The following is a 13,913-nucleotide window of genomic DNA, read 5'->3' as shown; positions in this document are numbered from 1 at the left end:
ACTTCAGCTCAGGTCATGATCTCGCAGTTCCTGAGTTCGAGCCCCGTGTCAGGCTCTGTGCTGACAGCTCAGAGCCTGGAGCCTGTTTGGGATTCTGTGTCTCTCCCTCTCTCTCTGCCCCTCCCCTGCTTGTGCTCTCTCTCTCTCTCTCTCAAAAATAAATAAACATTGAAAATCTTTTTAAATTAAATAAAGTTATACAAGACCTGGGTCCTTCCTTCCAGCGGCACCCAATCTAGCGCGGAAACATGCACGGATATATCCTAAATGGCCCAGGCTTCACCTGGCTTAACCTCAAATGGTGTCCAATCAGCACAAACACTTAAGTTGCAATGGCTTTTCATCCCCAGCCAAGAACCATGTGACTTTACCCTCCCTCAAGGTCTCCCTTGGTTATTTCTGAGTCCCCAGGGCTGCCTCACAAGTGCTCTGAGAAGAGCCTACTCAAGTCCTCATCCCCAGCCTCCTGATCCAGTTTGCAAGTCACTCCTGGCACCATTACTTCCATTTCCTTCCATGGGTGTGTGGCTTTCTTGCCTGACACTGGAGCTCTCCATTTGTTCAGTGCTACACAACAGGCCAGCCAGGTGTGGCCCCGGTGTCCTAGCACAGATCAGGAGGATGCCTGTGTACATCTGGATCACCTGGGATCTGGCTGAAATTCAGCCTCTGACTCAGTAGGCCTGGGATGAGCCCTGAGATCCTGCATCTCATGTAAGCATCCCAGTGATGTGGACCCTGCTGGTCCACAGGCCACACCTGAGGAGCGAGGATATCTGCAGCAGGCATAGTAAATGCTCCATCCACGTTGGCCGTTGTGATTTCATACCTGCAAGGCACCCAGTACAGGGGCCATCATTTTGCCGATGTATCAGACGCTGTTGGTAACCTACCCAACTGTATCAGACGCACCTCTACACGCCCCAAACTGGCAACTCTGAATATCTGTTACTTTTCTTAGCCCGTGAGAGCAAGATTGGCTGTCATGTGAGGTAAACCAGACAGGCTAGAAAGTAAATGCTTCCTAGATCAATCTCAACCAATGATAGGAAACTAGGAGATAAATGCCCCATCCCCCTGGCCCATCTAGTTGAATCATTGTGAGTTACCTGTTCATATGGGGTCCCACAGAACAGAGACACATTAGAAACTTTCCTGATAATGCCCCATTCATTGGCTTTCTTCCCTTCCCCCGCTCACTCCCCTCTGCTCCCCTCCCCAGCCTGGTGTTTCCAGACACTACCTCCCAAGTCAACTCTTTCCACTCAAACAAATCCTTGCCTCTGGCTCTGCTTCTGGGGGAGTCCAAACTGAGACCAAAGGCTTGTTTGCTTTGGGGGGCTGTTAAAATTAAATACAAAATGAAGAGCATGCTCTAAGCACATAAAACCATTTAAGCCAAACTAAATCTAGCTTATTTCATGAACATAAGTGAAACCGAACTTAGGTTATTTCTTGTAAATGCCTCTGATAATAAAAGAAAACTGAAGTCCTCTTTCTACAAATGGTATAAGATAATCAGGTTTTTAAAATATTTTTAATGAAATATATTTGATGTATAACATTGTATAAGTTTAAGACGTGTGACATTTTGATTTGATACATTTATATATTGCTGTATGATTGACAATGATGTGGTACCTAACACCTCTCACATACTATCATTTCTTTTTTTTTTGTGGCGAACAATTAGGTTCTAGTCTCTTAGCAAGCTTGATGTTTCTATTACAATATTATGGACACTATTACAATATCGTTACAACAATGATTATGCGGTGCATTAGATTTGGAGGATTTATTTAGCTACTGGTTGCAACTTTGGACCCTTGAACAATATCTCTCCTGGTGAGGGAATAGATGATCCCTTTTTTTTTTTTTTTTTTTTTTTTTAATTTTTTTTTTTTTCAATGTTACGCCTAACCGACTGCGCCACCCAGGCGCCCCTAGATGATCCCTTTTAAACAAGCCCCTGCCCATAGGGAAACTCTCAGTGTGTGTTTTTTTTTTTAATGTTTAATCATTTATTTTGAGAGAGAGAGTGTGTGTGCATGCATGTGCATGAGTGGGGGAGGGGCAGGAAGAGAGGGAGAGAGAATGCCAAGCAGGTTCCTCACTGTGGGTGCAGAGTGTGACTTTCAGTGCCACGAACCAGGAGATCATGACCTTAGCCGAAATCAAGAGTGGAATGCTCAACTGACTGAGCCACCCAGCTGCCCCTGGAACCTCTCATTGTAATAACCAGTCATTGTCAAGGTGAAACAACTTCCTCATTTTCATGTTATAAGCCATCCTATAATGTCATGGCCCTGAGCTTCACATCCATTTAAAATTTGAAAGCTCCCAGCTCACAAGCTATCTTTAAATGCACAATAAACACCTACTAAATACTTTTTTATTGATTTAGTCATTTTCATTTTGCTATTTCTGGTTTTTTGACGGGGCCCAATCATCATAATATAAAATCACTATTTTTTTTTGGTGCGGGGGGGCGGGGGGTGGGGAAGGACTCAATATGAGTATAGAGGCCACATCCAGGGACCACCCACTGAGTCTAGCAGAAGTTCAGCCACAGCTTTCTGTGCCCTCCTTGCGACATCATCTCAAATAAGGGAGATAGTTGTTTCCAGGGTCCTCACAATGCTTTTGCAATCTGATGGCAATTGAAAAACGTATTCCCACAATCCTAACTCCATGGCTAACACCTCAGTTTGCCTGTATCCTTTTCATGCAGGCAACCGGCTCTCCAATGACACTGACCCCAAATGAGACAGGTGTCTAAGGACACAGCCTAGTAGGCACTGATGTCAGCTGTACAGAGCAGCAAGGGGGATCTCTCTTACAGATACTTTCCTTTCAACCCCAAGGAAGAAAGACACATTTTGTATCTGAGAACAAAATAAAGAGAGGAAGTTACAGAGAACCAGACCAATTCAACCAACCTCCCTTAGCAGGTAGGCTGGTGAGTCTCCAATTTAAGCCTGCCTCTCAGGCACTTTGGGAGTGTGCTAAAATTTCATATTGCTGGATCCAGATCTAGAGAATTTGACGGCACTTTGGGAAATACTGCTGTAAACTGTCAGAGGCATGAACGGCCCACGGAATCTCACCTGGTTTGGAGGGAATTTATCACGTGTCCGCAGGCCAGTTCCTCTCATGAGCGCTCTACCTTTATTCGCTTGTTAGATACAGTTATCGGCTTCATTTTACAGATAAGTAAAGTAAGGCACAGGTAGGTTAAGGAAATTGCCCCGTGTCACACAGCACACAGCCAGACGCAGGGAGCAGGGATGCAAACTGCCCATGTGGTTCCAGAGCCATGCACGTCCCATCGCCCTGGAGCTGGAAGACTGAGCGAGGCCCGCACAGGTTACCTCCATTCCCTATGAAGACCCTCTTAGGGATTGCATGTTTACGTCCCCCCTCCCCCCTGCATTTATAAGTTGAGGCCCTAACCCCTAATGTGACTGTATTAGGAGATAGGGCCTCTGGGGAGGGGAGGAAAATTAAATGAGGCCATAAAGGAAGGGTCCTAATCCACTAGGGCTGGTGCCCTTAGAAGAAGAGGAAGAGACATCAGAGACACTTCTTTCTCCATCACGTGAGGACAAAGCAAAAAGGCTGCCAAGTGCAAGCCAAGAAGAGAGTTCTCACCAGAAACTGTCAGCCAGCACCTTGACTTCAGACTTTCCAGTTGCCAGAACTGTGAGTAAATATATTTCTGTTGTGGAAGCCACCCACTCTATGATCTTGTGGTGTCAGCCCAACCATAAGGTTTTCTGGATTCTTATCACAACTGATGTGTTCTATGGACATTCTCTCACATCCCTGCCATGTGACCAGAAACAAACTAGACACAAATATGAGGGGTGCCTGGGTGGCTCAGTCCAGTAAGCATCTGACTTTGGCTCAGGTCATGATGTCATGGGTCGTGAGCTCAAGCCCCACATAGGGCTCTGCACTGACAGTATGAGGTTTGCCTGGGATTCTCTCTCCCTCTCTCTGCCCCTTCTGCTCTCTCTCTCTCTCTCTCTTGCTCACTCAAAATAAATAAGCATAAAAAATTTTTTTGAACTGCCTTCCAGAACCTAATTTTTATTACTTGTTATGTATTTATTTATTTTGAGGGGGGAGGGGTGGGGGGGGGAGAGAGAGAGAGAGAGAGAGAGAGAGAGAGAGAGAGAGAGAGAGAGAGAAAGAAAATCCCAAAGAGGCTCCACAATGAGTGCAAAGTCTGACATGGGACTCAATCCTAGGATCCTGGGATCATGACCTGAGCTGAAATCAAGAGCAGGATGCTCAACCGATTAAACCACAAAGGCTCCCCAAAGACCTAATTTTTAAAAATAACTTCTTTCTTTCTGTAATCATAAATTGAGTTCAGAGCACATATTTGGCGTGCGGTACATCTTTGGGGGATGCAGGAATGCCTTTGCAGGACCAGAAACTGAGGGCTAGCCCCTGAGGAATGCACCCTTAGTAAGAATCCCACGAATCCAGTGTGGAATGTTATCCCTAATCACTATTGGATTTGACACTTTCTAACACTTTGTTGGAAGTGGAGACAGTCATTCAAAAGCAGCACTTAATCACATACTGGGCAGTACAGCTCAGAATCATCATACACATACTTCCACGAGGAAAGGAGCAAGTCATTAACCTTAAATCATCTTCTGAGTAGGTCGTATCAGGAAGTGAGGACAGAAAGATTCCTTCCTACTTCAGGATCTAGAATGGCACTCTTGAAAAGATGACTGAAAAGTAAAATAACCCAATTTTGTAGACGAGAGTTTTGCTACCATGTGTGTGAGCCTTCTTTGGCCAGTCGCTTTCCCTCCACGGGCCTCAGTTTCCTCCCCTGTAAAGGAAGGGGCATAAAGCTGGTAGTTGCTCTGACTTTTCTTTGATCCTCACAAGCCACAGGAGATATCCCTTCTTTGAAAACCTATTTTAAGAGCAAATATCTCAAGAGAGAAGCATATCTTGTAAATGGCATATTATAATTCAAAGCCAGTCTTTCCTTATACTCAACCCCTTTGCTTTCCATTATTATTTTCTTTACATTACCCCTTACCACCTGAAATTACCTTTTTTACTCAGCAAGAACTAAAAATGTATATGGGGCATCTGTACTGGTCCTTATTGCTATTTGTTCTCCAGGCTCGGAGCCAGAGCACCCTCCTCTTCCCTGATCCTGTAAAACTTCCTGACCAGCATTCAGCTGCCCTATTCTCCACCTCAGCCCTTGGCCATGCTCTACAAAGTTCTAGAACTTTCTAGTATGCCCCAGGTATATGGCCCTGTAGGTTGGGAAGGCTATAGGACTTGGTAGAAAGCATCAGTGGGTTTCAGAGACAAACACACATGGGTTTTCTAATTTCACCACTTTCTAAGTGACACTTTTCTAAGTGTGTCACTTTGCAGACATCACTTCATGTCACTGAGCCTTAATTTATGTGCAAAAAAGGGACCATGGCACCATTGTGACCACTGTTGGTTGCCTAACCAGCAGTCGTTCCATCTTTGTGGACAAAGTAGTGCTGGGTCTGTTCAGGTATTCAGGGAAATGTGTCCTGTACTAGGGATGGATTTTGATTTCTAGATGGAACATAACCTATTTCCATTTGTCAGTGACTGCTTTAGGTTTGGCTGTATGACTGTATCTGGACTGGATATAAAGGGAAATCCACTGGAAAGTACTGGGGAAAGACTTCCCTCCCTGACAGCAGGAGAGAAATGAGAAGAAAGCAAGCCCATCTTGCTGTCTTCATAATTTTAGACATGACTGTGCAATTTTGTGACGACGGTCGCTACATCACCCAACTTGAAGTTAGGAGGGGAAAGCCAAGGGGCACCTGGGTGGCTCAGTCAGTGCCCGACTTCAGCTCAGGTCATGATCTCACAGTTCATGAGTTCGAGCCCCACAATGGGCTCTGTGCTGACAGCCCAGAGCATGGAGCCTGCTTCAGATTCTGTGTCTTCCACTCTTTCTGCCCCTCCCCCACTCATGCTCGCTCGCTCGCTCTCTCTCTAAAAAATAAATAAAATTAACATTGAAAAATTGAAGGAAAAAAAAGAGGAGAAAGCCAAGAAGATCACAGAAAAGCTATAGGGTCTGACAGTGTGTAGATTGTGAATCGACTTTCCCTGAAACCATCTATCTCCAGATGTTTTATTTATGAGAAATAAAAATCTCTATTGGTCAAGCCATTTGTACACTTTTATGGGATCTGAAGTTTACACACCCTTTAAGTAAAAGAATACAAAAATTAAAATATAAAAGACAGACATGAAAATGAATACATTTTTAAAAATAATACTAATGTTTAAATAATTCTAATAATTCTTAAAATTCTAAAAATAACTCGAAGAAATCTAAAAAAATTCTAATTTAAAAATTATTCTTATACTAAATTAATAATTCTCAGGGTGCCCATGTGGCTCATTTGGTTAAGCATCTGATTTCTTGATTTCAGTTCCGGTCATGATCTCACGGTTTGTGAGTTTGAACCCCCGCATCTGGGTCAGTGGAGCCTGCTTAGGATTCTCTCTCTCTCTCTCTCTCTCTCTCTCTCTGTTCCTCCCCTCCTCTCTCTCTCAAAATAAATAAATAAACTTAAAAGAAAAGACTAGTTTATTTTAAAAAGTTGATAATTCTCTTTAGGAAGTAACAGTAGATTCTAACTTTTAAAGGTTTATAAATGCCCAAACATTATAAGATTTTTAAAAATAATAGTTCTTGGGGTGCCTGAGTGGCTCAGTCAGTTAAGCAACTGACTCTTGATCTCGGCTCAAGTCTTAATCTCAGGGTCATGAGTTCAAGCCCCATGTTGGGCTCTCTGTTGGTCATGAAGCTTATTTAAAATTTAATAATAATAATAATAATAATAATAATAATAAATAGTTCTTATTAATAACTAAGAAACCTCTATAATATTTGTATCCTTTATGTTCCGGCTGCATGCTCTGTCTTCATATAACAATAATTTAAAACAGCATTTTCTATAGAGAACAAACAATTCTTTTTTTTGAGCATGGTTGACAGAAAATTAAAATTATTATTCATGGCTTAGAAAATTTACCTTCAGCTTCACAACTCACTGTTGGTAACATCATGTACATTTTTAGGATCGTCATCAAATTTGGGGAAATCTCCAACAAGTAGGTTTTTTTCATACATGAGATCTATGTTTTAGAAGAATTTTCCCACCTACTGGCTTCTGACTCCATGAAATTCAAGCCTAATTTCTCCTGTGTTACCTACCTTTCTTTTGGTTCCCACTGCAATACCACCTCTGGGCCTGCTGTTCTGTATCAAGACACCAGGTGAGTCAGCACAGTGGGGGCAGGAATGTTCCTGGAAGCTCTCCCCATTCCCTCCTCTGGTGGGTTGGGAATGAATGAGAACCACATAAACATATCCCACTAAGCCCATCCTAATCTATTCCTGGAGTGGAATCCCAAATCCAAATCCCAAATGCTCTCAATGTTTCCACCACTAATCAATACAGAGGGATGTATAACAAAGGAGATGTCCCAGGGGAAAGACTTAGCCATCTTAAACCACTGCAGTTAAAACGTTGATGTTCGCATATATAAAGCACATCATCTTTATCTATCCATCAGTTGATGGACATTTGGGCTTTTTCCACAATTTGGCTATTGTTGAAAGTGCTGCTATAAACATTGGGGTACATGTGCCCCTATGAATCAGCACTCCTGTATCCCTTGGATAAATTCCTAGGAGTGCCATTGCTGGGTTGTAGAGTAGTTCTATTTTTAATTGGAATACTATTTGGCAATGAAAAAGAATGAAACCATGCCATTTGCAGCAATGTGGATAGAACTGGAAGGTATTATGCTGAGTGAAATAAGTCAGTGAGAGAAGGACAGATATCATATGTTTTCACTCATATGTGGATCTTGAGGAATTTAACAGAAGACCATGGGAGAAGCGAACTGGGAAAAATAGTTACCAACAAAGAGGGAGGGAGGCAAACCATAGGAGACACTTAAATAGAACAAACTGAGGGTTGATGGGGGGGAAGGGGGAGAGGGGAAAATGGGTGATGGGCATTGAGGAGGGCACTGTTGGGATGAACACTGGGTGTTGTATGTAAATGATGAACCACGGGAATCTACCCCCAAAACCAAGAGCACACTATATACACTGTATGTTAGCCAACGTGACAATAAATTATATTTAAAAAAAAATAAAAAATAAAATTATGACTGAGATTAAAAAAAAAAAACATTTACTTTTGCAAATTAAAAAAACAATCAAACAGACAAATGAATAGCAGTGATCCTAGAGCCTCAGAAAATGTCCACGCAAGTGAGGGGGCCCTAAAACGTAAATTTTGTTTGCTTCACATCAAATTCATCTTCCTCTGATCCTGGGCATGTTGTGAAAACTGAATGAACCCATAATACAAATAAAGTGTTGGGCACAGTGTCTGGCATGTAATGAACTTTGAAACAGGGCAGCAACTATTCTACTTTTAGTGATGTCAGTATTATTTAAGACGGTACCTCCCACAGTACATACGTCCTTCCTTCCTCCTTCCTCCTTCCTTCTTCCTCCTTCCTCCTTCCCTTCCCTTCCCCCTGACCGTGTTTTCACAGCTATACTCAAAAGACCAGACCTCAGAGGAGACATGCCTTTCAAGTTGTTTTTCAGTGTGAAATCTGTTCATGATAAAATCGTAGTTTTCAGGGGTTAAATATTCCCATGCCTGAAAAGGGCAAATGTCTCTATAATCGCAGTGACCAGGAAATCAAAGTGACATCTTTCCAATCAATAGTTTTATCATTACATTTTAAAATTGCATTTTTGCCCTAAAATTGGCATGCTATATTTAGTCACCACCACCAAGAGACATCTGCCCAATGAAGCAACCGTGCCTTTCACGAGTGATATGTCATTTATTTATTTCAGCAGCTAAGCACCTCCTGGCACAACACACAGCCACCTTTGGAAACAAAGATGGAATTCTGGGTGCCTTAAACAGAGAGGGGCTGTCTAAAATTACAGACGATGCTAATTAACTAGAACACAGAATTAGAACCTACGGTTTGGAAAATATGCAGGAAAAATAGAGTGTCTGTCAGAAACTTTACCATCGGGGAGCTGACGCTGGCTGTTTCAAGGATGCTAAATTGATGATAAGAATTCTATACCACTGTTAAATCTCAATAAACAAAGCCCCAGGTTGCGCCTGAATTATACCATGTGTTTGCTCAAAGAGCTGGTGTTTTAAGTAAATTCCCTTTCACTGATAAAAATTATTAATAAACCTAGTGAGAAAGATACTGTCTGGAAGAGGGGAGACTGAAAGGGACCATAACTTTATTTATGTTTGATGAACAAATTATTTTTTTTCTGTCACAGGCACCTTAATTCAAACAAAGCAACTGCCATGAGATGTTCTTGAATTTAAAACCTGATTGAGTTGCTTAGTGTATTTTTAAAAATATCAGGAGGGGCTGGGGGAGTTACTTGGTACATGTGCTGGTGTTCTACATGAGCTCTGTTGGTGGAGGCAAGTGAAAAGGCAAAGCTTCCAGGTCTGGAGACTGGGATTTTCATCCCAGGTCCACTGCTAATTCACAGGATGAGTTTAGGTAAGTTACCGAACTGATCTGGCTAATAAGGACAATAGTAGTTCCTGCCTCCTTGACTGAGTAACAATTATAGAAGACTGTGAATGTTAGAAGGCACTCCATAAAAAGGAAAAGTGGAAATGGCAGCAGAGCATGGGGATTAGGAGCCCCTATTGTATGTGAGTGAAGACCAGAGTCTGCTAGAAGTTCAGTCATTGACCAAGTGAACAGTCAAGGGCAGAGTACTTAATTTCTCTTCTTCTTCTTTTGACAGAGAGAGAGAGAGAGAAAGAGCATGGGGGAGGCGCAGAGAGAGAGAGAGAGAGAGAGAGAGAGAATCTCAAGCAGGTTCCGAGCAATCAGCACAGAGCCTGATGCAGGGCTCCATCTCACAAACCATGAGATCCTGACCCGAGCCCAAATCAAGAGTTAGATGCTCACCCCTCAACCGCTCAATGACTGAGCCACCCACGTGCCCCCATAGGCTGTTCCACTTTGCATCAGCAAAGATGGCCTGACATCACATCTGAATTCCAAACCACAGGATGAGTGAAGGCAAGGTAAGGGGAATAAAGGCACACTCCCTTTCTCTGAAAATACAACCTATAAATCGCACCTGATACTGCCGCGTCCAGGCCACGGGCTCGAACTTAGAAAGGTGACTGCTCTTGTCGTCAAGAGAAACTGGCTACAGCCCAGCTAAAATGTAGCAAGAAGGAGACAGAGAAAACTTACGTGGGTGAGATACCAAGCTGACTCTGTCACAGTGTCCAAGCTTCTTAGCAGATATGAGCAGTCAATAAATCGTAGCACAGAACGTCCCATGTTCCAGGTTCCCCCTCAGTCCTGGGAAAACTGTGATGGTTGGTCACCCAAGATGCTCTATGGTGGGCTTCTGGGAGACATCTGGAAATGAGACTTCAGGTAGGAGAACCAGCTGAACCTGCGGTGTCAAAAATAGAAGAGGCCTTGAAAATATAGGTCAAACACTCATTGTATGGTTCAAGTTGCTGTATATAAAAAAGGAAAAGGGATTTTACTTATGACTTTGCCATTCCTAAGTACAGAGGTAGGTAGAGTATTTGCAAAGGGCTGAGAAGGAGATCATTGTCCAAACATACTTCTACCATGGGTCTGTCCTGGCATGGCCTTCCCCTCCTGCTTAACAGAAAAGTCCATTCAGTAGCTCTGCTGATGTGTTAGACCAGAAGTACCCAATAACTGGAGGGGATTTACCAGCAGGGGTGCCCTAACCTCTCCTTTTTCTTTCTTCTCTCACTTATAATTCATAGTAATTGGGACTCTCTTGATTACAGGTGAAAGAAAGCTAACTCAAACTGGTTTCAGCAGCCACATGGAAATACACTGGCTTATGGAAGTAGTTTCACAAATCAGATTCAGTCACAGCTGGATACAGGGGCTCAAATCACAGCATCAGGAACTGGATCCGTTTCCATCTCTGCTTCTATCAGAGTAAGTTTCATTCACTGGCAGATTCTTCCCCTCCTGGTGACAAAATTGTTGCTGGCAGACCAACTCCCTTGAAACCGATGGAGAGAGTTTCCCTTTTCAGTAGTTCTAATAAAATTCCCAGAATTGGGTTAGGCCAGTCTGACTCGCTCATCATTGTGATCAAAGAGGGGAACATGCCGAGTGGACAACGTGACTTGTGTGTTCATGCCTGGAGTGAGAGACTGTGAGGTCAGCCCCACATGAGATACATGGGCTGGGTGGGAGTAGAGAGGGGTGGTTTCCCAGATAAAAATATAGATGCTAAAGACAGAGGAAGGGAATACAGGCACTCAGTAGGCAAACAACAGATGTCTATAACATCTCCTAAATTCACTTTCTTTTCTTTCCTCTCTCTTCCTTCTCCTTCCCACATTCTCTTTCTTCCATCCCTCTTCTCTCTCTCTCTCTCTCTCTCTCTCTCTCTCTCTCTCTCTCTCTCTCTGTGTGTCTTTCCCTGTGTCTCTGTCTATATTTTTCTCAGTGTGATTGCCATCAAGCAAGATGCAAAGGTGAACTTCTTGCGACCCCTGACTTCAAGCAACTCTCAGGTTCAAGAAGAAAAAGGGACAATTAGGTAACAAACTGTAATAAAATGTGATATGCTTGGGGAATGCACTCATGCATACATCTCTGAATGAATAAATAAATAAATAAATAACACACGCATGAATGAGATGGTATAACACAGAATTATGCAACATTAGGCGCACAAATAAAGGAGGGGTTAATTTAATCTGGATCAAGTGAAAACTCAGAGAAATGATCACACAGGAGACATTTCATCTGACTGTGAAGGATAAGGAGCAGTCTGTAATATGTTTTCAGCAGAAAGAGACCCCTATGCAATCATAATTATGGTCCTGTCAGTTTCACGCCACCTTCAAAGTTCCTCATGGAATCTAAGTAAATCCAATCATCAAAAATCAGGAAATTTGGACAGACAGAGCCTGTCACTAAATTTAACCTTGTGTAAGTCATTTATCATCTCGTGTCAGCAGTTTTTAATCATTTGTAAAACAAGCAGATGGAACTATTTCTGGGGCTCCTTGCAGCTCTGAAAACAAGCAATTTGTCTCTCAAAAACACTGGAGACCACTGGCTTATAGAGTGAATGGAAGGGTCTCTGATGTTGAGTTACATGTGCAGATGTCTGAATCAGCTAGTCTAGTCGATGCTATAGGTACCAAGGAGAAGAGGCAATGAGATTTCCCTAAGCTGAATCTGGGTCTTTTTATCACATTATCTCAACTCATCCTGAAAGTGTAGCAACTGAAGGCAACTACAGGGCCACTTGGAGATTTCTATGACAGGATGAATCTGTTCTGTGTGTCTGACCATTGAAAGATCGTCTTGGAAAGTCCTTTTTGTGGCTTTTCCCTCAGTGAGTTAAGTTTTGCTTTCTCATGGCTGAGATATCACACTTGGCCAACAAATGGGATAGAATTGGGTGTCCTAAAATATGTTTACAGTTTTAAATGATCACCAGGTTCTACTTTCACTTCTTAGTTTAGTAAATAGGAGGAAAACAAACCCTATACCACCTCTCAGTGCTGCGATCTTATATTCAAAAGTCCTGTTGAGAGACCAGCATGACCCATTAAGCCCTGACTTTCCAACCACAGAAATTACTACCTCGACCTAATGATTACAATTTGTTATTGGTGCACAGCCCCAGCAGATGAGTAAGTTCTAGCATCCAGGGAGAAAATGGACTTGAAAGCAGGATGGAGTAGGAGTTCACAAATGCCCACACAGCATTCCTTGAAACAAGGGCTATAAATTCCCGGGGGACATTATTAGCCTCATTTTCAACACAAGGAAGTAAGCAAGGAGACGTCAAATGATGCCTTCATCGCATATCTAGGAAGTGAACATGTAAATTAGAGGTAGGGGCTCAAATCACATTCATTCATTCATTCATTCATTCATTTATTTCTACAGCATCCTTTTCATTGCTCTTTGCCAAACTGATTTTCAAAAGGGAAGCCAACACACCTACCCAAACAGCTCATATGGAAAAGACAGAAAATACTAGTGGCAGAAATGAGGAACATGTAGAGGTCTCACATGCAACAGGAGTGTTAAGTGGCACAGCAGCTTTGAAAAACTGTTTGGCATTGTCTACTAAAGCCACACATCCTCTAAGAGCCACCCATCCCATTGCCAAGAGTAACGCGTGCCTCTGTCCACCCAAAGACACATTCAGGAGAGTCTAGCACTCTTTGTGACATTCCCAAACTGCAGGTGACATGAACACCCATCACCGAGAGAACAGCTACACAAACCATGGTATATTCCCAGGGTGGGATGTCATACATAAAGGGCTGCTAGACATGAGACAACATGGGTGGATTATACAAATCGAATATTGATCAAAGTGAGCCAGACACAGATGAGTACATGTAGGAGATTATGTAAAATTAAACAACAGGCAAAACCAACCCATAGCACTTGAAATCAGAACAGCACATCTCCTCGGGGAGTAGTGACTAGAAGAAGGTATGAGGGGGAGTCATGTTCTTGGGTCCAGGTGATGTTCTGTTTCTTGATCTGGGGCTGGTTCCATGACTGTGATCAGTTTGTGAAAACTCACGGCTCTGCCCTCTTATGACCTATGCACCCTTGTGTATATATATTATATACACATACATATACATAATATATATATGATGTACACGTGAATAAAATCTCCAAAGGTAGAAAAATAATAATAATAAAGCAAATTCACACCAGGTTAAGAGATGAGCTAAATGCAGGCAGAAATATATACAAATGATAGCAACAGGGCCTGACACTTCATC

General features: G+C 42.6%; 1 protein-coding gene across 1 annotated transcript in view; it reads left to right on the top strand.

The window, feature by feature from the left end:
- SHISA9 (shisa family member 9) overlaps positions 1–11,128 on the top strand; it is a 420,069-nt gene extending 408,941 nt beyond the window's left edge. Inside the window, exon 4 of the mRNA XM_058711969.1 lies at positions 10,917–11,128. Within this exon, the coding sequence (XP_058567952.1) occupies positions 10,917–11,077 (161 nt within the window). The 3' untranslated portion in view covers positions 11,078–11,128. The remainder of the gene's footprint in view (positions 1–10,916) is intronic.
- Positions 11,129–13,913: the final 2,785 nt, after the last annotated feature.

This window comes from Neofelis nebulosa, chromosome 18 (genome assembly GCF_028018385.1).
Source record: "Neofelis nebulosa isolate mNeoNeb1 chromosome 18, mNeoNeb1.pri, whole genome shotgun sequence".
In the NCBI taxonomy this organism is placed as follows: domain Eukaryota; kingdom Metazoa; phylum Chordata; class Mammalia; order Carnivora; family Felidae; genus Neofelis; species Neofelis nebulosa.
Note: the sequence above shows the minus strand (reverse complement) of the source record. Positions and strands in the feature narration are given on the sequence as shown.